Source organism: Ursus americanus, chromosome 7 (genome assembly GCF_024610735.1).
Source record: "Ursus americanus isolate L20-20 chromosome 7, mUrsAme1.1.p, whole genome shotgun sequence".
In the NCBI taxonomy this organism is placed as follows: Eukaryota; Metazoa; Chordata; class Mammalia; order Carnivora; family Ursidae; genus Ursus; species Ursus americanus.
In genome coordinates, this window is record NC_142133.1 from 50,065,323 (window position 1) to 50,088,611 (window position 23,289).

Consider the following 23,289-nt stretch of genomic DNA (forward strand, 5'->3'; position numbering starts at 1 on the left):
CCTCTTTTTCCATCCGTTTTCTTCATTTAAAATTTACATGGCTTAAACTCCAGGAAACCTTCAACATTTATCTGCCAAGAGTCTGATGTTCTACCACCTGAACGGAGCCAGCCTCAGGATGTCGAAAAAGTCTTTGATAATAACAGCCAGGCAACACTGATGTAGTGTTGTATATAAGAGTCCCTTCCCTTCCCTCAACCTCTATTTTCAAATCCAGCTACCAGCTTTTGGCCAGGGCCTTGCCCATATTTTGCTGAGTCTGCAGCTATCCTCACACACCTTAGTTTTATTCTAGAAAAGACCAGACTTCCCTTTGGGCCCTGATAGGGGGCCACTTTGCTATAATATGGCCAGAGCAGAGAGTTCTCTCCTAAAGTCCTGTCACTTCTGTAGGAAATGGGTTAACAGTATTCAGAGGAATAAGAGGATTAAGACTTTCGTGGTTATCACCTCTCTCTCTCCTACCGGGCCCTAACCAGGAGGTTGTCTCCCCATACTCAGAGTGATTTATGCCTATTCAACAAATGTCCCTCTTCAGAAAAGATGGATCATCTTCCCTCGCAGCCAACCCTTATCTGCCAGGGGCTGCCAAACATTCCATCAATTCATACTCAGCCCTGGGGTACAAAAAACAAATTAAGCTAAAACACAAACTACAATTCCTAAGCTCCTCTCCAACTCCAGCCATCTAGAACTCTGATTTTAGGAGTTCTCCCTTCCTTCCCACCATATGTTTTTAGAAACTTACATTTCCTGCCCTTCTTCCCTTTTTCTAAGACTGCATGTTTATAATTGTTTAGAGCAAAGCCATAAATAAATGAGCCAAGTTAGAAACTCTTGGAATCTCTGCAAACAACACTATTATCAAGTATGTAATCTGTCATTATTTGGCCAGTTTCCGGTTAAAGGAACATAAAAAAATACAATTCTTCCCCGTAAATTCCCCGTGACGCACACAGACCACGCCTACTCCAAGAAGACAAAAGGCGAAGTAGCCTGTCTAGGGCTAAGTCTCCAGACAGAGAGGGAGTCATTTCATTGGCGCCTGAGTCAGCAAAGGTATTGTCCTTATCATATCGTCAACTTTTAAAATATATTTTGCTTTTCTCCCTGGCTGTTGTCTCTCAAACTGCCTTCTCTGAAGTACAAGCCTCTTCCTTCCTTTCTTGTCTGTCCCTGGTTTGGTGTGTGAGTTAGAATCATGGTCAGATTTCAGAAAATAATTCTTTCTACTGATGGGGAACTGAGGGACAGAAGAACTGGTTTCATATGAGGGCATTGGTGGGTGCAGTCAAGCCTTCCCTTGGAGAGTGTCTCTACTACTAAAACTATTAGGAGAAAACTAGAAATTTCCAAATCTGTCTCTCTCTTGCATCTATCTAAGGCAAATACCTCCTTCTTGTGGGTTTTTTTCTTTAATTTATCCAAGCTTTCATTGAATGCCCACTGTGTACAACACATTGGGTTGGGTACATGAAGAATACCAAAGTTCTAAAAGAAGTTTACAATCTAGGAGAGGAGGCAGATACATATGCAAATAACTCACAGGAGTGAAAAGAAGAATGGGGACAATGCTGAGTGTGGGCTAAGTCATTCATTAAGCTTCTCAAGAAGCACAAAGCAGAGTGATTCCCCTTGCAGGCATTTGGTTCAGTGGCTGGCTAGGCTGACAGCCACCCGTGTTCTCTGTTGCAGAAGTCAAGATGGCCAAAGTTCCTGACCTTTTTGAAGACCTGAAGAACTGTTACAGGTAGGAAATCAATTCTATCTCTTGTGATTTAATGAAGGGATCAAGGTACATTAGAATCCATCTAGGAGTTAACAGTAACTAGCATGGAGCCAGACTGGTAGAGGTATAGAGATGTGTCCTACCTGTGAAGTCAGGGCAGGTTCAGCAAAGATCCAGAAAAAGTAAGCATCTAGCATGTTACATTGAGATGACACTGACAGGGAGACAGCCATTTTAGAAAAATTATTTTTACAGTCTCTTGAATCCTAGTGAATTTCAACATCTACTTAGACACAATCTCAGTCAAGTTCACGTGCTCTAATACCATAATGGGTTTTAACAGACTGTCAGAGAGAGAACCCATTCTCAGGAAAACTTCTGGATCGAATCTGAAAGAGGTAATGGCTCCACAGCAATTTGAGCATGCGAATGCACATACATAGTCAAACCTCATTCAGACATAAGAGAAGGGTAAATGAATAAAATTAAAAATTATAGAATACTTTAAACAAACCTGGCATTCCCATTACCTATCAATATATACTAACACAAACTAGGCTATCAAAATGTTGCTGGATAGTTCCCAAGTATAAATTATTAAATCTGTTTTAGTGAATACATGAAAGCAACGTACAACACATGACTTATTTGGTTAAAATTAAAATGAGGGTGCTTCAAAAGCATTTCTCTCTTGAGGAGGTTAACATTTTTCCCTGAAATTCAACTACAACGCTTCAATTTGTTAGCCAAGCCCCATTTTTAGAGATAAAGCACAGGTGAAGTTCAAGACCTGTCCTGATGATTACTAATTCCAAATTAGTGAGGCACAAATTACTGCATATATGTATGTATATGTATAGAAGTCCTTAATTTCCAAAGATGACAGTAATGACTGTATGTGTGTTACCCAAAGCTAATGTGGTCATTAAAATATGTTGCCCAGTGACTGCAGTGATATAATAAACAGAATTACATTCTCATTATCTTGTTTAACAGTGAAAATGAAGAATACAGTTCTGAAATTGACCATCTTTCTCTGAATCAGGTAAACAAATGACTGTAATTCTTATGGGATTGCTATTCTTTTCTTTTTTATTATTAACATATAATGTATTATTTGTTTCAGGGGTACAGTTCTGTGATTCATCAGTCTTATATAACCCAGTGCTCATTACAACACATACCCTCTCCAATGTCCATCACCCAGCTACCCCATCCTTCCCACTCCCCTCCCCTCCAGCAACCCTCAGTTTGTTTCCTAAGATTAAAGAGTCTCTTATGGTTTGTCTCCCTCTCTGGTTTCGTCCTGTTTCGTTTTTACCTCTCTTCTCCTATGATCCTCTGCCTTGTTCCTTAAATTCCACATATAGGATTGCTATTCTTATGCAGTATTTTCTCTACCAGGAGAAAACAGCAATAGCTTGAATCCTAGAAGCTTCTGTTTCACCCTCATTAGAGGTTCAGACCCATATATTTCTTCATTATAAGTGAGACCAACTACCCCTCTACACTAATAGTTGATGATATTCTCCACATTTAACAGATTTTCCAAGGGAAAGATGGGAGGGAGGGAGGGCAAGACAGGGGGTGGGGGGAGAAGAGAGGGAATGGGGAGGAGAAGACTGATGAAATAGAGATCCTTCTCACTAAATCTATTGGATAAAACTTCTACTGAAAGGGATCTCCTTCTATGACCATATGTAGCCCCTCAGTTTCCATTTTCCTTCCTCATAGAAATCTTTCTATGATGTGAGCTATGACCCACTTCATGAGGACTGCATGTCTCTGAGTACCTCTGAAACCTCAAAGACATCTCAGCTTACTTTCAAGGAGAATGTGGTGGTGGTGGCAACCAATGGGAAGATTCTAAAGAAGAGACGGTTGAGTTTAAATCAATTCATCACAGATGATGACCTGGAAGCCATTACCAATGATGCAGAAGAAGGTAAGAAGTCAAGTGCAAATAATATCTTTGTTTTCCATTTTTAAGCAAATAGAGACAACAGAGCACAGGAGAAAATAAAACCTAGAATCAGAGTAAGTAGAGGGCAACCAGCCATCAATCTGATAACTATAAGGAAGGAAAATTAGTTTTTATCCTTCTCCAGTGGGGAGAGAGGAGCAGTGACCTGAGTCTACAGAATATTTCCTCATGGGCTCATTTTGTGGCCATATTGTAAAGGTCATGTGACTTCTATCCTTATGGCAGAAAGCAGTGATGTACTATTAGTGGGTGACTATTTACAAGCTATATTCCTCCAGATAATAACTATGCCCCTTTGGTTAAGTTACTTAACCTTTCCATGCTTCAGTTTCCTCTACTGTAAAATGGAGATAATCAGAGTCCCTTGTTGTGAAGATTAAATGAGTCAATACTTGTAAGCTCCTGGACTAGAATAATGCCTAGTATATAAATACCCAATAAATGTTAGGTATTGCCATTACTCCTCCTACTACTACTAGTACTACTACTACCAACACTGCTAATTTACTAATGACGGCACTATCTCTACACTTCACAACAATCTTACATTCTCATTTTACATAGGAGGAAACTAAGCTCAGATAAGTACCATAATGTGTAAGTGGGAGAGCTTTAAACCAAATTCAGTTCTGATTTTAACAGTCAGGATTATTCTCCCATGCTTCTACTGTATAAGCCTCTACATGAAACATAAACCACATATTTTTTAAATAATAGCTTTTTAAGGTAACAGGCAAACACTAATACACATTCACCTAGAAAATAGGAAGATAAAAGAAAATATAAAAAAGAAAATAAAAATCATTCATACTAACACTAAGAGTTTGCCACTGCCAAGACTAGAGAAAATACAGTATTTGATTAAGGGTCCATCAGGAACTTAAAATCTTTTTCATGTACATATACATTATAAACAAACATTATTAGGATTATATTATATACAATTTTATATTTACTTTTTTCACTTAGCAACATATCAAGAGCATTCTAAGGTACCAGCTTTTCAACATTCTAAGTAATATAACAGTGAATATCCATATCAATAACATCCATATCACATTACTCAGAACCATGAGGAATTGTGAAGCTGTTGATATATACCACTGTCAGAAAGGGGAGTAGACATTTAGACCTGCATTTTCAGCGACATATATGTTTAAATATATTCATTTTTTTTCTCAGTGTATTCATTTGAAAAATGTAGATAGTGGATGCTAGCAGTCTTCCTATTTCCTTAGAAACCTCCAAACGAACAAAATGAGAATATTTAACAAATAATCTCTTTTTAAAAAATTACTGCCAGAGGAACTGAAGTTTAAAAAGAAATAAGTAACCATGAGGATAATCCTAGAAACCACTTCTACTGACCGGGTGACTTCTCCCCAGTTTCTTCACCTGGATTGAAATATTCCTAATGTCCCTTCCATAGGTACTTCTGATGCTTATATTAGAGCAGATATATCATCTGTGTTTATACTTAGACATTAATCTGAGCTTGTGATAATGGTTTTAGAAATCATGAAGCCCAGATCAGCAGCATACAACTTCCGCAGCAACGAAAAATACAACTATATGAGGATCATCAAATCCCAATTCATCCTGAATGACAACCTCAATCAAAGTATAATTCAACAAACAGGAGGAAATTACCTCATGGCTGCTGCATTACAGAATCTGGATGATGCAGGTAAGTGGGTAGCTCCGTCATCTTCCCCCCTCCTCTTATTTCTGTATTTCTTTCAAACTTCCTGCTTTCAAAATAAAAACCTCTCTAGATTCCTAGTTTTGCACAATGCTTCTAGAATAGGATGAAGCACAACACCGCCAGTAAAATCCTGGGCAAGGACGGGGCTTCAGCCAAATCAGGAAGCAAAGTTTCCTATCTTTGAGAGCACTAAGTGTAAACCTTTCTGATGAAGTATCTCCTTTGGTTCTCTCAGATATTCTTATCCTTGGTTTTAAAGATGAGGAAACTGACTCTCAGAAGTATTAAATGACTTATCCAAATTTACCCAGAAGCCAATAAGGAGCAATTACACTCTCCGTTAGAGCTCAAACTTACAAATAACACCAAACTAGAAAGAATCATCATCTTTGATAACATAGTTGTGAAGCAAAACATCCAATAAGCTGAGAATATGTTCTGGAGGATGAAATTTAGTGCCCAAGAAATTTTGTCACACAAATCCAATTTCCATGGTGTACATATTTTAGCTTCAGAATATGTCCTCAGTATACAAAATTAGTTTCAGAACACCAAAGAGTTTACTTTGCAATAAACAAACAGGGCTCTTTCTGTTTGGACATACTTCAGATAACATGCTTTCCACTCCATGACATTTACAAATTATTTTGTGCTATTTTCCTACTTAATATTATTTCACATAATTTCCCCACATATTGAAATAGCGTATATATTTGCCATGTTTAATGGCACAAGAATATTCAATCATGTTGCTATGCTGGTCCCTTGGGATTGCTCTAAGTAACTCTATTGCAAATATCTTTGTATATATAATTTTTTCCCTATGAGGTTATTTCTTTGGATCATACCCCAAAAATGGAACTGCTGGGTTCCTAGGGATAAATAATTATACAGCTCTTATTAAGCATTGTTCTCTAAAGAAAACAACTACTTTTCACTATCACTAGCAACATGAGTGTATCAGCTTCCCTAAACCCCTCCATTTTAGGTTATTATGAGCTCGTGAGCTCACAAGTTGAAGGGTCTTATCCCATTAATGTAAGTACAAGAGATTCAACAAATAGCCCCCAAGCATTCATTCAACATAGAAAATTCTAAAGACATTATGTAAGTATTTACCTAGTAATGCGGCAGTAAATGTGGCAGACATTGTGAAGGATACAATGATGTATGAAATTCCTTTCTGGTGTTTACACCATAATTGGAGACTTAACTACAAACACATACACACAATATACATAACACTTGATTTCATTCAAATACAATGGATTTACTTTCTTTTTGGCTTTTCTCTTTGCCAGTGAAATTTGACATGGGAGCTTACACATCAGAAGATTCTAAACTTCCTGTGACTCTAAGAATCTCAAAAACCCGACTGTTTGTGAGTGCCCAAAATGAAGATGAGCCTGTATTGCTAAAGGTCAGTCATTCTCAGTCTCCAATTTACCTTCATTTATATCCCATATGTTTGTTAATGAGCAGGGTAGCACAATCCTCTCCTCTTCCTACCACAGTTTCCACCTGCCCACCTGCCCCCACATGCTACTTCTCACCTCACTTCTAGGCAGGATCTATGAGAAAGTAAAATGGAGGTGGCAAGAGTGAATAAAAGTTAAATTGCCTTCTTCCTTCTTTTTCCTTACCCTGCCTGACCCTAGCCATCTCCCATCCCAGGGCATCCGTTTACTCCATCCATCCTGAACCTTACTAACATCTACCATCTGACCTATGTGATGGTAGGCATTAAGACAAGGTGCCTGATTCCAAGAAACTCAAATAAGCCAACTAGGAGCAGAGACTGTTAATCACCTGCCAATGGACGCAAAACAAAAACGAGCCAAGACTCAAACCCTGGCCTTTTTACGTCATTGCCTCTCTCTGTTCTTTGGTGCCAGCATTATCCTTCATCCCAGCCCCATCTCCACTACCATCTTCCCCTCAAACATACAGACACACACCTGCACATTATAGCCTCAGACGTTTACTCCACTCATAAGTAGGTGACTCTTATTTAGTAAACATATAATGCAAACCCCCAACTCCAACCAGGATTTTTGCAGGTACATGTATTTCTCTACCTGGATCAAGTGAGGTAAAAGTGATGTCTGCAGACTAGGGCAGTAGCTTCATTCATGAATTCATTCAACAGGCATTATTTATTGAGAGCCTTCTATCTTTCAAACATAGTGCCAACAGCTGTGTAGACCATGGTGAGCCAAAGTCCCTAGCCTCACAGAACTTGGTCTTCTTGGGGACACAGACAGTAGACAAGCCAAACAACCAGCAAAAAAGTACAAGATGCTGTAAAGCAAATAAACAGAGTACTGAGAGAGAAAAATGGGAGAGTGCTCTTTACATAGAGTGGCAAGAGCAGAGCTCCCTGTGAAATGGGATCTGCTGAGAGGAAGGAGCATGACGCAAGGGGGCGGGTGAGGGTAAGCATTCCCAACAGAGGGATCTGAGCGCATCTAGAACCTAGAGCTTCAAGAGTTTAAAGGCCAGCTTCAGAAATCAAAAGGAAGGGGCACCTGGGTAGTGCAGTCATTAAGTGTCTGCCTTCGGCTCAGGGCGTGGTCCCGGCGTTCCGGGATCGAGTCCCACATAGAGTCCCACATCGAGTCCCACATCGAGCTCCTCCGCTGGGAGCCTGCTTCTTCCTCTCCCACTCCCCTGCTGTGTTCCCTCTCTCGCTGGCTGTCTCTCTGTCACATAAATAAATAAAATCTTTAAAAAAAAAAATCAAAAGGAACACTCTAGAACATGGGCACTGTAAGAAGGAGGAAAGACAAGCAGAGGCTAGTGTTTGTACAGCCTTGCATTTGGGTTTCATTTGAGGTACAATGAAAAGCCATTAAAGGGTTTCAAACAGGGAAGTGTTCTAACTTCACTTATATTTTCTAAAATGGAGAAAAGATCAGCAGGAAGACAATGGAGAAAGCACAGAGTCTAATTAGGGGATGATAATAATAATAGTCATGGGAGTGGGGATAGTGAGGCAGATAGAAATAAGTAGACAGAACTGGTTATATCTCAGAGATAGAACCAACAGGAGGGAGGGGAGAAAAAACATTTACTGAGATGGGAAAAAACTAGGAGAGGAATGGGTTTGGGAAATAAATTCCTTGTTGACATTGAAAACCCCAAGGAAACCTCAAAAGAATAATTAGTTGCTTTAGATTAAAAAGAACACAGAAGCATCATCTCAAGTTGAAATGTGAATTTCACTTTTCCATGAAAGTATTATTATTCTATTCATACACACAAGTATAGTACAGCCTAAAGAGATCACAATTGTCAAAAATTGTATTGGAAGGAGTCAGCTGCTGATATACCTGGAAGTGTGGAGGGGGAGGGGGTTTAAACTTTTAATTATTCGCTTAAATATGGAGACAAACATTTCTAATGATAAATTATTTTCCCAAAGATATGATCTGCACACTTAGCGGTCAAAATGTTTAGAAGTCTCAGTTGCTAGTGTCATATTTTATGCAAAATGCCTTATGCATATGTTGAAGGCAGGACAAGAACAATGTTTTTACTCTACCTGCCATGATATAATGAGACACTACTGTCATTGGCAACCCATGACTAATTTGGAATTCTCTCCAGTTAAGTAAGGAAATTAACTATTATGTGTAGACTGGACCATACATCTAATAGGCATGTAATAAATGCTTGCTGAATGAACAAATGAATGAAGAATCTGTATCATCATATTACAGAGTCAGAGTCCTAAAGTGCTATATTTCTCACAAAGGCCAAATGTCAAGGGATTGTACTTCAGTTGTCTAGAATCTTGTTCTCTAACATATCTCTGTTCTCCTTATCATAGGAGATGCCTGAGACACCCAAAACCATCAGAGATGAGACGAACCTTCTCTTCTTCTGGGAACGTCATGGCAGTAAGAACTACTTCACATCAGTTGCCCAGCCAAAGTTGTTCATTGCCACACAGGAACGAAAACTGGTACACATGGCAAGAGGGCAACCCTCTATCACTGACTTTCAGATACTGGAAACCCAGCCTTGACTCTGGAGTCTACTTACTTGTGAAGTGTTGACAGTCCATATGTACTATGTACATGGAGGAGTCAAATCCTTTACTCCTAGTCACTTGCTGAGCATGTGCTGAGCCTTTGAGATTCCAAATGAATGTTTACTCTCTTTGTAAGAGAGTGAGCAAGGTGCAATGGAACCAACACTAATATATAATGTTGTTTGTTATTTAAAGAACACCCTATACTTTGCAAACTACCAATCAGTTTAATTATTATTCTTCATAACAATCTTGGGAGGACTGGAGCTACTGACTATGGCTACCAAAAAGATTCTACCCATATTACAGATGGGTTAAGTAACTGAGGCATTAGAAAACTAAATGCCCACAGCAGCAGTTGGAATAAAAAGCCATAGGCCCAGGATTTCATTCCAACTGCTTGCTCTTAAGTTATTGATGGACTCTTAATCAAATTCTGTAAGTTTCTGGGACCTCAGTTTGATCATCTTCAAAACGGAGGGGATTATACTTATATCCTTCCTGCCTCAACAGTATTTTATGCTAATCAATGACATCAGTTGAATAAAATAATTCTTGAATGAAAATGCTGAGCCTCAAGAGAGCAAAGCATAAATATTTATTATTATTTATGTGTACATATATATTTATAAATATTTTTTAAGATAATTATATTTATGGCAATTCCTTGCATTCTTTGAGTGTGACCAGTCATCCTTAATAATAAGAAAGAGTGTTTTTTAGGCTAAATGAGTTTGATTTAGTTATACTAAGGCATTTTGATCAAGTCCTGCTTTTTATAGTACCTGGGAGCCCTATAATTGTGATAATAAATTTATATTACTACTTTGTGCTGATAATTAACCAATCTTTCACTTCTTTACTTTTAAACTTGCTGTTGCATTCCTTTATCATTCCATTTCACCTGCTATTGAGTCTTACTAGCTAAAATGGGATAAACTTAACTTTGGTAACCCTGAGACAACTGTAAATCAAAACTTTCTTTTCTGGAATGTAAGCAACATTCCTTCTAGGTACTAAAAGTTGTGATCAAACTACAGTATTATATTACTATCAACAATAAGGACTGATACATTATTATTATAAGTTATAACTGAATAAAATTTACAAAAAAAGTAAATCTGACACACATTTATTGTCTTAATCATTATTTTAATGCATGGTAATTAGGAATAAAAGATAAAACTTCACATAAATAACTGTAATTAGTGTTACTTTACAAAACCAAACCAAGGTTTTATGGTTTTTCTCTCCCCTTTGTTAGCTTGCCAGTATGCACAAATGGTATTAAGAATGAGGGACGCCTGGGTGCCTCGGTCGGTTTAGCATCTGACTCTTGATTTCGGCTCAGGTCATGATCTCAGGGTCGTGAGTTCAGGCCCCACAACTGGTTCCCTGCTCAGCGGAGTCTGCTTTGAGATTTTCTTTCTACCTCTCCCGCTGCCTCTTACCCAACCTCTCTCTCTCTCTCTCTAAAATAAGAATAAATAACTCTTTATTTAAAAAAAAAGAATGATAATATTCCCAGGTTCATGTAAAGCTTACATTACACATGTACAACAGTTGTGTTTATAGCCATACAAACTCACACATACAGAACCACATTAAAAACTAATGGACCCATACACCAACAGAAGAAAGAGAAATTCAGGAGTCGATCTCATTTACAATTGCACCAAAAACCTAAGATACCTAGGAATAAAACTAACCAAAGAGGCAAAGAATCTGTATTCAGAAAACTATAGAATACTCATGAAAGAAATTGAGGGAGACACAAAGAAACAAAAAAACGTTCCATGCTCATGGATTAAAAGAACAAATATAGTTAAAATGTCAATGCTACCTAGAGCAATCTACACATTTAATGCAATACCTATCAAAATACCATCAACTTTTTTCAAAGAAATAGAACGAATAATCCTAAAATTTGTATGGAGCCAGATAAGACGCTGAAAAGCCAGAGGAAAGTTGAAAAAGAAAAACAAGGGGCACCTGGGTGGCACAGCGGTTAAGCGCCTGCCTTCGGCTCAGGGCGTGATCCCGGCGTTCCGGGATCGAGCCCCACATCAGGCTCCTCTGCTATGAGCCTGCTTCTTCCTCTCCCACTCCCCCTGCTTGTGTTCCCTCTCTCGCTGGCTGTCTCTATCTCTGTCATATAAATAAATAAAATCTTAAAAAAAAAAAAAAAGAAAAACAAAGCTGGTGGCACCATAATTCCAGACTTCAAGCTCTATTACAAGGTTGTAACCATCAAGACAGTATGGTATTGGCACAAAAAAACAGACATATAGATCAATGGAACAGAATAGAGAACTCAGAAATGGATACTCAACCCTATGGTCCACTAATCTTCCACAAAACAGGAAAGAATATCCAATGCAAACAGGACGGTCTCTTCAACAAATGGTGTTGGGAAAATTGGATGGCCACATGCAGAAACATGAAACTGGACCATTCCCTTACACCATACACAAAAATAGACTCAAAATGGATTAAAGACCTAGATGTGAAACAGGAATCCATCAAAATCCTTAAGGAGAACACAGGCAGCAACATCTTCGACCTCAGCCATAGCAACTTTTTTTTTATAATAATATTTTTTTATTATATTATGTTAGTCGCCATACACTACATCCCTGGTTTTTGAGGTAAAGTTCCATGATTCATTAGTTGCGTATAACACCCAGTGCACCATGCAATATGTGCCCTCCTTACTACCCATCACCAGCCTATCCCATTCCCCCACCCCCCTCCCCTCTGAAGCCCTCAGTTTGTTTCTCAGAGTCCATAGTCTCTCATGCTTCATTCCCCCTTCTGATTACCCCCCCTTTCTTTATCCTTTTCTTCTCCTACCAATCTTCCTAGTTCTTATGTTCCATAGATGAGAGAAACCATATAATTGTCTTTCTCTGCTTGACTTACTTCACTTAGCATTATCTCCTCCAGTGCCGCCCATGTTGCAGGAAATGTTGAGAAATTGTTCTTTTTTTTTTTTTTAAAGATTTTATTTATTTATTCGACAGAGATAGAGACAGCCAGCGAGAGAGGGAACACAAGCAGGGGGAGTGGGAGAGGAAGAAGCAGGCTCATAGCGGAAGAGCCTGATGTGGGGCTCGATCCCATAACGCCGGGATCACGCCCTGAGCCGAAGGCAGACGCTCAACTGCTGTGCCACCCAGGCGCCCCGAGAAATTGTTCTTTTTGATAGCTGAGTAATATTCCATTGTATATATGTACCACATCTTCTTAATCCAGTCATCTGTTGAAGGGCATCTCAGCTCCTTCCACGATTTAGCTATTGTGGACAATGCTGCTATGAACATTGGGGTGCATATGGCCCTTCTCTTCACTACGTCTGTATCTTTGGGGTAAATACCCAGTAGTGCAATAGCTGTGGTCATAGGGTAGCTCAATTTTTAACTTTTTAAGGGACCTCCACACTGTTTTCCAGAGTGGCTGTACCAACTTGCATTCCCACCAACAACGTAGGAGGGATCCCCTTTCTCCACATCCTCTCCAGCAATTGTTGTTTCTTGCCTTGTCAATTTTTGCCATTCTAACTGGCATAAGGTGGTATCTCAGTGTGATTTTGATTTGAATTTCCCTGGTGGCTAATGATTTTGAGCATTTTTTCATGTGTCTGTTAGCCATTTGTATGTCTTCATTGGAAAAGTGTCTATTCATATCTTCTGCACATTTTATGACTTGTTTCTTGTGTATTGAGTTTGAGAAGTTCTTTGTAGATTTTGGATACCAGTCTTTTATCTGTAGTGTCATTTGCAAATATCTTCTCCCATTCGGTGGGCTGCCTCTTAGTTTTGTTTTGTTTTGTTTTTTTTTTTGACTGTTTCCTTGGCTGTGCAGAAGCTTTTTATCTTGATGAAGTGCCACAAGTTCATTTTTTCTTTTGTTTCTCTTGCCTTTGGAGATGTGTCATGAAAAAGGTTGCTGTGGCCGATGTCGTAGAGGTTGCTGCCTATGCTCTCCTCTAGGATTTTGATGGATTCCTGTCTGACATCGAAGTCTTTCATCCATTTGGAGTTTATCTTTGTGTATGGTGTGAGAGAGTGGTCAAGTTTCATTCTTTTGCATGTAGCTGTCCAATTTTCCCAGCACCATTTATTGAAGAGACTATCTTTTTTCTACTGGATGTTTTTTCCTGCTTTATCAAAAATTAGTTGCCCAAAGAGCCGAGGGTCCATTTCTCGGTTCTCTATTCTGTTCCATCGGTCTATGTGTCTGTTTTTGTGCCAGTACCATGCTGTCTTTGTGATCACAGCTTTGTAGTATAACTTGAAATCTGGCATTGTGATGTCCCCAGCTTTGTTTTTTCTTGTTTCCGTGGCGATTCGTGGCCTTTTCTGGTTCCACACAAATTTAAGGACTGTTTGTTCCAGTTCTTTGAAAAATGTCATTGGTATTTTGATCGGGATAGCGTTGAAAGTGTAGATTGCTCTGGGTAGCATGGACATTTTAACTATGTTAATTCTTCCAATCCATGAGCATGGAATATTTTTCCATCTTTTTGTGTCTTCTTCAATGTCTTTCAAGAGTGATTTGTAGTTTCTAGAATATAGGTCCTTTACGTCTCTGGTTAAGTTAATTCCAAGATAACGTATGATCTTTGGTGCTATTGTAAATGGGATGGATTCCCTAATTTCTCTTTCTTCAGTCTCATTGTTCATGTATAGAAATGCAACTGATTTCTGAGCATTGATTTTGTATCCCGCCACATTACTGAATTGCTCTATAACTTCCAGTAATTTGGGTGTGGATTCTTTTGGGTTTTCCATATAGAGTATGTCATCTGTGAAGAGAGACATTTTGACTTCTTCTTTGCCGATTTGGATACCTTTTATCCCTTTTTGTTGTCTGATTGCTGTTGCAAGGACTTCTAGTACTATGTTGAATAATAATGGCGAGAGTGGGCATCCTTATCGTGTTCCTGATCTTAAGGGAAAGGCTTCCAGTTTTTCCCCATTGAGAATGATATTTGCTGTAGGCTTTTCATAGATGGTTTTTATGAGATTGAGGAATGTACCCTCTATCCTTACACTCTGAAGGGTTTTAATCAGGAAAGGATGCTGTATTTTGTCAAATGCTTTTTCTGCATCTATTGAGAGGATCATATGATTTTTGGCTTTTTTCTTGTTGATATAATCTATCGCACTGATAGATTTGTGAATGTTGAACAACCCTTGCATCCCAAGGATGAACCCCCCTAGTCTTGATGGATAATCCTTTTAATGTACTGTTGGATCCTATTAGCTAGGATCTTGTTGAGAATTTTGGCATCCATATTTATCAGGGAAATCGGTCTGTAATTCTCCTTTTTGATGGGGTCTTTGCCTGGTTTGGGAATCAAGGTAATACTGGCCTCATAGAATTAGTTTGGTAGTTTTCCTTCTGTTTCTATTTTTTGAAATAGCTTTAGGAGAATAGGTATTATTTCTTCTTTGAATGTTTGGTAGAATTCCCCAGGGAATCCATCAGGCCCTGGAGTTTTGTTTTTTGGAAGGTTTTTAATCACTGTTTCAATCTCTTCATAATTAATTGGTCTGTTTAAAAAATCAATTTCTTCCTGTTTCAGTCTTAGTAGTTTATAGGTTTCCAGGAAGGCCTCCATCTCTCCCAGGTTGCTTAATTTATTGGCATAAAGCTGTTGATAAAAGTTTCTAATAATCCTTCCAATTTCATTGGTGTTGGTTGTGACCTCTCCCTTTTCATTCATAATTTTATTAATTTGGGTCCTTTCTCTATTCTTTTGGATAAGTCTTGCCAGTGGCTTCTCTATTTTATTTATTCTTTCAAAGAACCAGCTTCTAGTTCTGTTGATCCACTCTACTGTGCTCCTGGTTTCTAATTCATTGATCTCTGCTCTAATCTTGATTAACTGCTTTCTCATGCGTGGATTAGGCCTGTTCTTCTGTTGCTGTTCCAGCTTCTTGAGGTGAGAATATAAAACCTGCATTTTAGATTTTTCTATTCTTTTGAGTGAGACTTGGATGGCTATGTATTTTCCCCTTAGGACTGACTTTGCAGTGTCCCATAGATTTTGGACCATTGTGTTTTCATTCTCGTTGGTCTCCATAAATTATTTAAATTGATTTTTGATTTCCTGGTTTATCGAATCATTCTTGAGCAGGATGGTTCTTAGTCTCCAAGTGTTTGAGTTTTTTCCAAATTTTTCCTTGTGATTGAGTCCCAATTTTAAAGCATTGTGGTCTGAGAATATGCAGGGAATAATTTCAGTCTTTTGGTATCGGTTGAGACCTGTTTTGTGACCCAGAGCATGGTCTGTTCTTGATAATGTTCCATGTGCATTAGAATGAGTATTCTTTTGTTCTGGGGTGTAGTGTTTTATATATATCTATGAGGTCCAACTTGTCTAGTATGGCATTCAAAGCTCTTGTTTCTTTGTTGATTTTCTGCTTAGGTGATCTATCTATTGCTGATAGTGGAGTGTTGAGGTCCCCTACTATTAACGTATTTTTATCTATATGTCTCTTTATTCTGGTTAAGAGCTGGCTTGTGTATCTAGCTGCTCCCCTGTTGGGGGCATAGATATGGTGAATACTGTTGGTGAACACTGTTGGTTGTCCATTCAACTGCCAAACCCCCATCTCTCTTACTAACAGAACCCTGATTTCTTTTCCTTTTAAAGATTTTGTTTGTTTATTTATTTATTTATTTGAGAGAGAGAGCATGAAGAGTAAGAGAGAGATAGAGTGTGCATGAGCAGGGGAGGAGGAGTGGGGAGGGGTAGAAGGAGAGAGAGAAGCAGGCTCCCCACTGAGCAGGGAGCCCAACTCAGGGCTGGATCCCAGGACACTTAACCAGCTTAAGGCAGACACTTAACCAGCTGAGCCACCCAGGCACCCCAGAGCCCGATTTCATTCAGAAGGAAATGTATTGACCCAAAGAATGAATTCAGTTGCTCTAAGCCAATCTTGACCATTCTATCCTCACATTACTGAGTCATGTTGAGTAAGTCCTGACTAAAGAAATGCCAATGTGCTGGGGGCAACTTCTGGGAAAGATTTTCTACCCTGATAAAAGACAGAAGAAAGTCCTTTCCTCCATCCATCTTGCATGAGACATGTTCTATGAGGATGTGAATTTTGGAACTATGTAGCCACCTTGCAACCTTTGCAAGGACATGCTGAAGAAGATAGAATGGCAGGAGAAAAAGAACCAGAATCTATGATGACACTGTTGTACTAAGTACCTATTGCCAGACTTTTTTAAAAAAAACAAGAAACATTATTACGGTTTTAAGCCATTGTCATTTGTTTTCCTATTACTTACATCCAAACTAAGCCTAACTGATACAGAGCACCATAGGGGGAAAAAAAACAACAACAGAAAAAAGGAAAAAGTTTGATCTGTTTGTTTCACCTGGCTCTTTCTAGCTGCCACAACTCTCCTTCAGTGTCCATACCCAAGTCTGGCTACAATAAAACTAGTATCTTGATATTTTAAGAAAGAGAGAAGTAGAGAACACTGAGCAAGCAATACCAATTCAAGAAAACTTTGAAAGTATAATAGCTGCTCTGTCTTTAATAGTGAAATATTGAATCGTTCTAGAAATAGCCTGAAAATGTTATTCTGTATACTTTCTAGTCCAAACTCTCCCACTGCCTAATCAGTAAGAAGGTCACTGCGATGAAATTCAACAGTCTTAGCACTGAACTTGTTGAAGTCTATTTCTTTTATTACAATCATCCAAATTGATGAGAGTAAAGCCAAATTTTCACCATTAAGACTAAGGTACAAAAACAAAAAGCCAAAAAAAATATTTCCCTAACCCACCTCCCACTGTCACCCCTCTGACACTTAAAAATGCCTACATTTGAAATTTTTGGGGTGATGGGAAAAGGTGGGATAGCAATAATTTCACTGTGGTAGATATAAAATATGCTTGTGTATCTATATTTATTCTTGATTGTGATTTACGGCTATATACATTTGTCAAAATTATCCTCCTGAGTCTTGACCAATGTTGGTTTGTCAATACCGTTCATAAAATTGTTGCCAACTGAGTATAGTACTCAAGATATGGTCAGACCAGCACAGCCTAGGGGTGGGATCTTGTCTTTCCTATTTGAGATACCATGGTTTTGTTAGAAAGTGACATTTGCTCTTCAAAAGCAAGTGACATTGTTGATTCAGTGTTTGTAGGCAATTAACACTTATAGGTTCTCAATCTAATTTCAAAACTTTAAATGTATCCGCACTAGGTTTATTCTTGTTAATTTGGCCCCAGTTCTTTCTAGGTTGTTCCAGATTCTAATTTTTATTTAATATACTGTCTCTTCCTTTTAGCTTTGTGACATCAGTAATTTGGTGTGCATATTTTTGTTTATAGTATATTGTACAGTATAAAGAATAGATTATAAACATTTTTACAGTGCGATCCTGTTTTTATTGAAAATACCTACAACTTTACCCATTGATGGACAATTGTTTCCATATTGTGGCTATTGTAAATAATGCTGCAATAAATGTGGAAATGCAGATTATCTCTTTGATATCTTGTTTTCATTTCCTTTGGATATATGCCTAGAAGTGGAAATCCTGGATCATATCACAGTTTTATTTTTAGTTTTTTGAGGAACCTCCATACTGTTTTCTATAGTGGCTTCAGCAATTTACGTTCCCATCAACACTCCCTTTTCTCCATATCCTTGCCAACACTTGTTTTCTCTTGTCTTTTTGATGACAGCCACACTAACTGTGAGGTTGATATATCTCTTTGTGGTTTTGATTTGCATTTCCCTGATGATTAGTGATGTTAAGCATCTTTTCATGTACCTGATGGCCCCATGTGTATCTTTGGGGAAAAAGTCTATTTAGGGGCACCTGGGTGGCTCAGTCAGTTAAGCACCAGACTCTTGGTTTCAGCTCAGGTCATGATCTCAGGGTCATGAGATCAAGCCCCACCTCAGGCTCCACGCTCAGCACGGAGTCTGCTTGAGATTCACTCTCCCCCTCTCCCTCTGCCCCTCTCCCCATTCGTGCTCTGTCAAATAAATAAATAAATCTTTAAAAAAAAAAAAAAGGAAATGTCTATTCAGTTCCTCTGCCCATTTTTTAATTAGAGTGTTTGGGTTTTTTGCTATTGAGTTGTATGTGCTCTTTATAATTTTAAACATCAATCCTTTATCAGATAGACGGTTTGCACATATTTTCTCCCATTCTGTCAGCTGCCTTTTCATTTTATTGATGGTTTCTTTAGCTGTGTTTGTTTGATGTAGCCTCATTTGTTTATTTTTGCTTTCATTGTCTCTACCTTAGTGTCATATCCAAAAAAATTATTTCAAGCCTGATGCCAAGGAGCTTACCTCCTGTTTTCTTTTAGGAATTTTTACAGTTGCAGGTCTTAAATTTAAGTCTGATTTTTGTGTATGGTGTATGACAGGGGTCGTTTCCCAACACCATTATTGAAAAGACTGTTCTTTCCCCATTGTATATTCTTGGCTCCTTTTTTAAAAAGTAATGGGCCATGTATGCATGGGTTTATTTCTGGGCCCTCAATTCCGTTGCATTGGTCCATGTGTCTGTTTTTATGCCAATATCATACTGTTTTGATCACTATAGCTTTGTAATGTAATCTGAAATCAGAAAATGTGATGCCTCCAGCTTTGTTCTTTCTCAAGATGGCTATGGCTATTTGGACCCTTTTGTGATTCCAAACAAATTTTAGGATTGTTTTTCTATTTTTTCTATTTGTGTGAAAAATGCCATTGGAATTTTGACAGGGGTTGCATTGACTCTGATTGGTGTGGACATTTTAAAAATATTAATTTTTCCAATCCATGAACATGGGATATCTTTCCATTTATTTGTGTCTTCTTCAATCTCCTTCATCAATGTTTTTCAGTTTTCAGTGTACAGATCTTTCACCTCTTAAGTTTATTCATAAATATTCTACTCTTTTTGATGCTATTGTAAATGGAACTGTTTTAATTTATCTTTCTGATAGTTGTTAGTATATAGAAATGCAACTGATTTATATATATTGATGTTTTATGCTGCAAATTTACTGAATTCATCACTGTTTCTAACAGCTTTTTTGGTAGAGTCTTTAGAGTTTTCTATATATAATATCATGTCATCTGCAAATAGAGACAATTTTATTTCTTCCTTTCTGACATGAATGCCTTTTATTTATGCCTAATTGCTCTGGCTAGGACTTCTGATACAATGTTGAATAAAAATGATAAGCGTAGGCATCCTTGTCTTGTTCCTGATCTTAGAGGAAAAGCTTTCAGCTTTTCACTACTGAGTATGATGTTAGTTGTGGGCTTGTCATTTATAGCCTTTATAATGTTGAGCTACATTACCTCTATACCCAGTTTGTTAAGAGATTTTAACATTAATGGATATTGAATTTTGTCAAATGCTTTTTCTGCATCTATTGAGATGATATGAGTTTTATACTTCTTTGTTACTATAGTGTATCACATTGATTAATTTGAAGATGTTGAACCATCCTTGCATTCCTGAAATAAATCCCACTTGATCGTGGTGTATGATCTTTTTAATGTAGTGCTGAAATCAGGTTGCTGGGGCGCCTGGGTGGCACAGAGGTTAAGCGTCTGCCTTCGGCTCAGGGCGTGATCCCGGAGTTCTGGGATCGAGCCCCACATCAGGCTCCTCCGCTATGAGCCTGCTTCTTCCTCTCCCACTCCCCCTGCTTGTGTTCCCTCTCTCGCTGGCTGTCTCTATCTCTGTCAAATAAATAAATAAAATCTTTAAAAAAAAAAAAAGAAATCAGGTTGCTAATATTTTGGGGTGATTTTTGCATCTGTGTTCATCAGGGATATTGACCTGTAATTCCGTTTTCTTACAGTGCCCTTGTCTGATTTTGGTATCAGGGTAGTACTGGCCTCATAAAATGAGTTTGTAAGTGTTCCATCCTCATCTACTTCCTGGAAGAGTTTGAGAAGGATTAGTATTAATTTGTCTTTAAATGTTTGGTAGAATTCACCAGTGAAGCCATCTAGTCTTAGATTTTCTTTTGTTGGGGGGGTAGGGGGAGTGACAAGTGTTGAAAATATATGTCCACAATAAAAACTTGTACATGGATGTTCATAGCAGCATTATACTTAATAATGGAAACAACCCAAATGTCTAACAACTAATGAATGGGTAAATAAAATACAGTATATTCATACAATGGAATGTTAACCAGTTATAAAAAGGAATGAAGTACTGACACATGCTACAACATGCCTTGAAGATATTATACTAAATGAAAGAAGTCCATCATAAACCACATACTGTAGAATTTCATGTATATGAAATGTCTAGAACAAGCAAATCTATAGAGATAGGAAGTAGACTAGTGTTTTCCAGGGACTAGGAAGAGGGAAGAATGATGGGGAGTGACTCCTAATAGGTATGCAGTTTCTTTAGGGGGTGATGAAAATGTTCTAAAATTGAATTGCATACTCAAAGTGGATGAATTATATGGTATATGAATATCTTAACAAAGCTATTATAGTAATAATAAGAAGAAGGAGAAACTAGGGAAAAAGGGGAGGAAGAGTTCAGTTCCCAGAAAGGAAAGTATGGAAATGAAATGAAGAAAAAAAGCAGTGTGACTGAACTACAGTGAGCAAGGGGAGAGTAGGATGAACTGAAGCTGAAGAAGTAGACAAAGGTCAGGCCCTGCAGGGATTTGTAGGACTTTAGCCCGAGAGCAATAGGAAGCCATTAAAGCAATAAGGAGAGCTACTGTGGATACATTACTTGATGAGCTGAAAATTGTTAAACCTACCTAGCTTTCTTTCTATACTTTGTGTCCCACAAAATAGTCCCTCAACTATCCAAAGAATGTAGAAAAGGGTGCAGAACTGGCCTATGTTGCTCAAATTGGGACCAATGAGCAAGAGGCTTATCTGAGCACATTTTAAAGAAAGTTTCATAATAATCAGGGCTTTCTAATAAGGTAAGGCAATTCCCTGATACCAGCAGTATTCCTACAAAGATGCAATACCTAATGGGATCTGTAGAATACTCTAGCACTGGGTGGGAGATCAGGAAAGATAATTTCTAAAACTGAAACCCATTCAATCACTAAGATTCTGTAAAGACGAACAGAACTCACTTTCCTTTTCTGAAACTGTCTGTAAAGGAGCCCCTTTCTTACTCATTAACCAAAAAGGCTCTTGCCCAGCTGCTAGTGTTAACCATTAAGAAGACTCATTGTCCTAGACAAAGAGTCCAAAATTTTCATTAAAATAATTATCAATTGTCATATTTTAAGCATATCTGTATACAATTAATGTAAATGTCGAAATGCATAAATCCAGAAACCCCAGTATGACTCCCTACTAAACTCCCCACTTGAGGCCAAAGTGAAGAGCTGCTATACTAGCTTCATGCCTAGCTGAGTACTCAACTGGTGAAGCAAACGTGGCAAACAGGGACCCAGACATAACTGTCCCTCTCTACCCACCTCCCCAGCATCCAGGAGAGAGGAACCCTGACATGCAGAATACCAGAAACATTTCCCAGACCTCTCCATGAAAACAGAGAATAGTCAAAACAGGGGCAAACTTCGAAGGAAAAAGTTTTCAGGCTGAAGTAAGAGGAATGGGGTGTGTCTAATGACTCAGGAAGACTGGGCTGGCCCCTCATCATCCCTTTCTCAGGTCAGCATATACCCAGGTGATAAGGTCAAAGAAAAAACATGCATTAAAAGGAGCCACCCCAGGGGCACCTGGGGGCTCAGTCAGTTAATCAGCTGCCATCCGCCCAGGTCATGATCCCAGGGTCCTGGGGTGGAGCCCCACATCGGGCTCCTTGCTCAGCCGGAGCCTGCTTCTCCCTTTCCCTCTGCTTGCCATTGCCCCTGCTTGTTCTCTCTCTCTCCCTCTCTCTGCCAAATAAATAAATAAAATCTTAAAAAAAAAAAAAAAAAAAAAAGAGCCACCCTCAAAGCATGGCACTTCCTCCAAAAATTAAAAACAGAAATACCATATACTCCAACAATACTACTTCTCTATATACACGCCAAAGAATCGAAAGCAGAGATCCCAACAGGTAGCTGTACACCCATGTTCATAGCAGCGTTATTCACAACAGCTAAAAGGTGGAAGCAACCCAAATGTCCATCCAGAGATGAATGGATAAAGGTGGTACAAGCATACAACGGAATATCATTCATTCAGCCTTAGAAAGGAGGAAATCCCGCCACATGCTGCAACATGGATGAAGCTTGAGGCCTTAATGCTAGGTGAAATAAGCCAGTCACGAAAAGATACGATTCCATTTAAATGCGGGGTCCTAGAGTAATCAAAATCACACATAGAAAGTGAAGTGGTGCTTCCCCAGGCGTGAGGGGAGGAGGTAAGGGGGAGTTCCCCTTTCATGGGGATAAAGTTTCCATTTGGAACCATGAACAAGTTCGGGATTTGGATGGTGGTGAGGGTTGTACAACATTGTGAATGTACGGAATGCCACTGGACTATACACGTAAAACTGATTAAAATGGTAACTTGTCTTACGTATATTTTACCTCAGTGAAAAACAAAAAGAGCAGCCAGACTGCAATACTAAGAACTTAGAGCTTTTAGATTCACGAGAACCTTCACAAGTAGAGCTAATATGCTGGCGAGGCGCCCCGAATTCATCAGCTTTGGGGTTTACCTTACTTTTTCAGAGCTCCTGTGACCTTTAGGGTGTGAGAGGAGTAAGGCGACCCTGCCTATGCGGCCGAGCGAGTTTCCGTAACCGACTCCACAACCGGCCATGCACACGTTCTCGGAAGATACCAACCGGATTCTCCCGCGGACGCGGTCGGAAGTCCCAGCCGCCGCTCTTTA

At 38.7% G+C, this 23,289-nt stretch overlaps 1 protein-coding gene and 1 long non-coding RNA gene across 2 annotated transcripts in view; one reads left to right on the forward strand and one right to left on the reverse strand.

Moving 5' to 3' along the window:
- Positions 1-23,248, reverse strand: part of LOC123799743 (uncharacterized) — a 68,345-nt gene extending 45,097 nt beyond the window's left edge. The window contains exon 1 of the long non-coding RNA XR_006781683.2: positions 23,119-23,248. This is a non-coding gene — a long non-coding RNA (uncharacterized LOC123799743). The remainder of the gene's footprint in view (positions 1-23,118) is intronic.
- Positions 990-10,574, forward strand: IL1A (interleukin 1 alpha). Its single transcript, XM_045808919.2, has 7 exons — positions 990-1,059; positions 1,696-1,750; positions 2,726-2,774; positions 3,464-3,674; positions 5,227-5,400; positions 6,720-6,838; positions 9,251-10,574. The coding sequence occupies exons 2-7, from the start codon at positions 1,704-1,706 to the stop codon at positions 9,446-9,448; spliced, it is 798 nt and encodes a 265-aa protein (XP_045664875.1). The 5' UTR covers positions 990-1,059; positions 1,696-1,703; the 3' UTR covers positions 9,449-10,574.
- Positions 23,249-23,289: the final 41 nt, after the last annotated feature.

What these genes read in the sequence shown, in the direction of transcription:
- IL1A (XM_045808919.2), top strand. Translation starts at nt 1,704, where the DNA reads ATGGCCAAAGTTCCTGACCTTTTTGAAGACCTGAAGAACTGTTACAG. An exon ending in GACCTGAAGAACTGTTACAG is followed by an intron (nt 1,751 to 2,725) that starts GTAGGAAATCAA and finishes CTTGTTTAACAG; the next exon opens with TGAAAATGAAGAATACAGTT. An exon ending in TACCAATGATGCAGAAGAAG is followed by an intron (nt 3,675 to 5,226) that starts GTAAGAAGTCAA and finishes TAATGGTTTTAG; the next exon opens with AAATCATGAAGCCCAGATCA.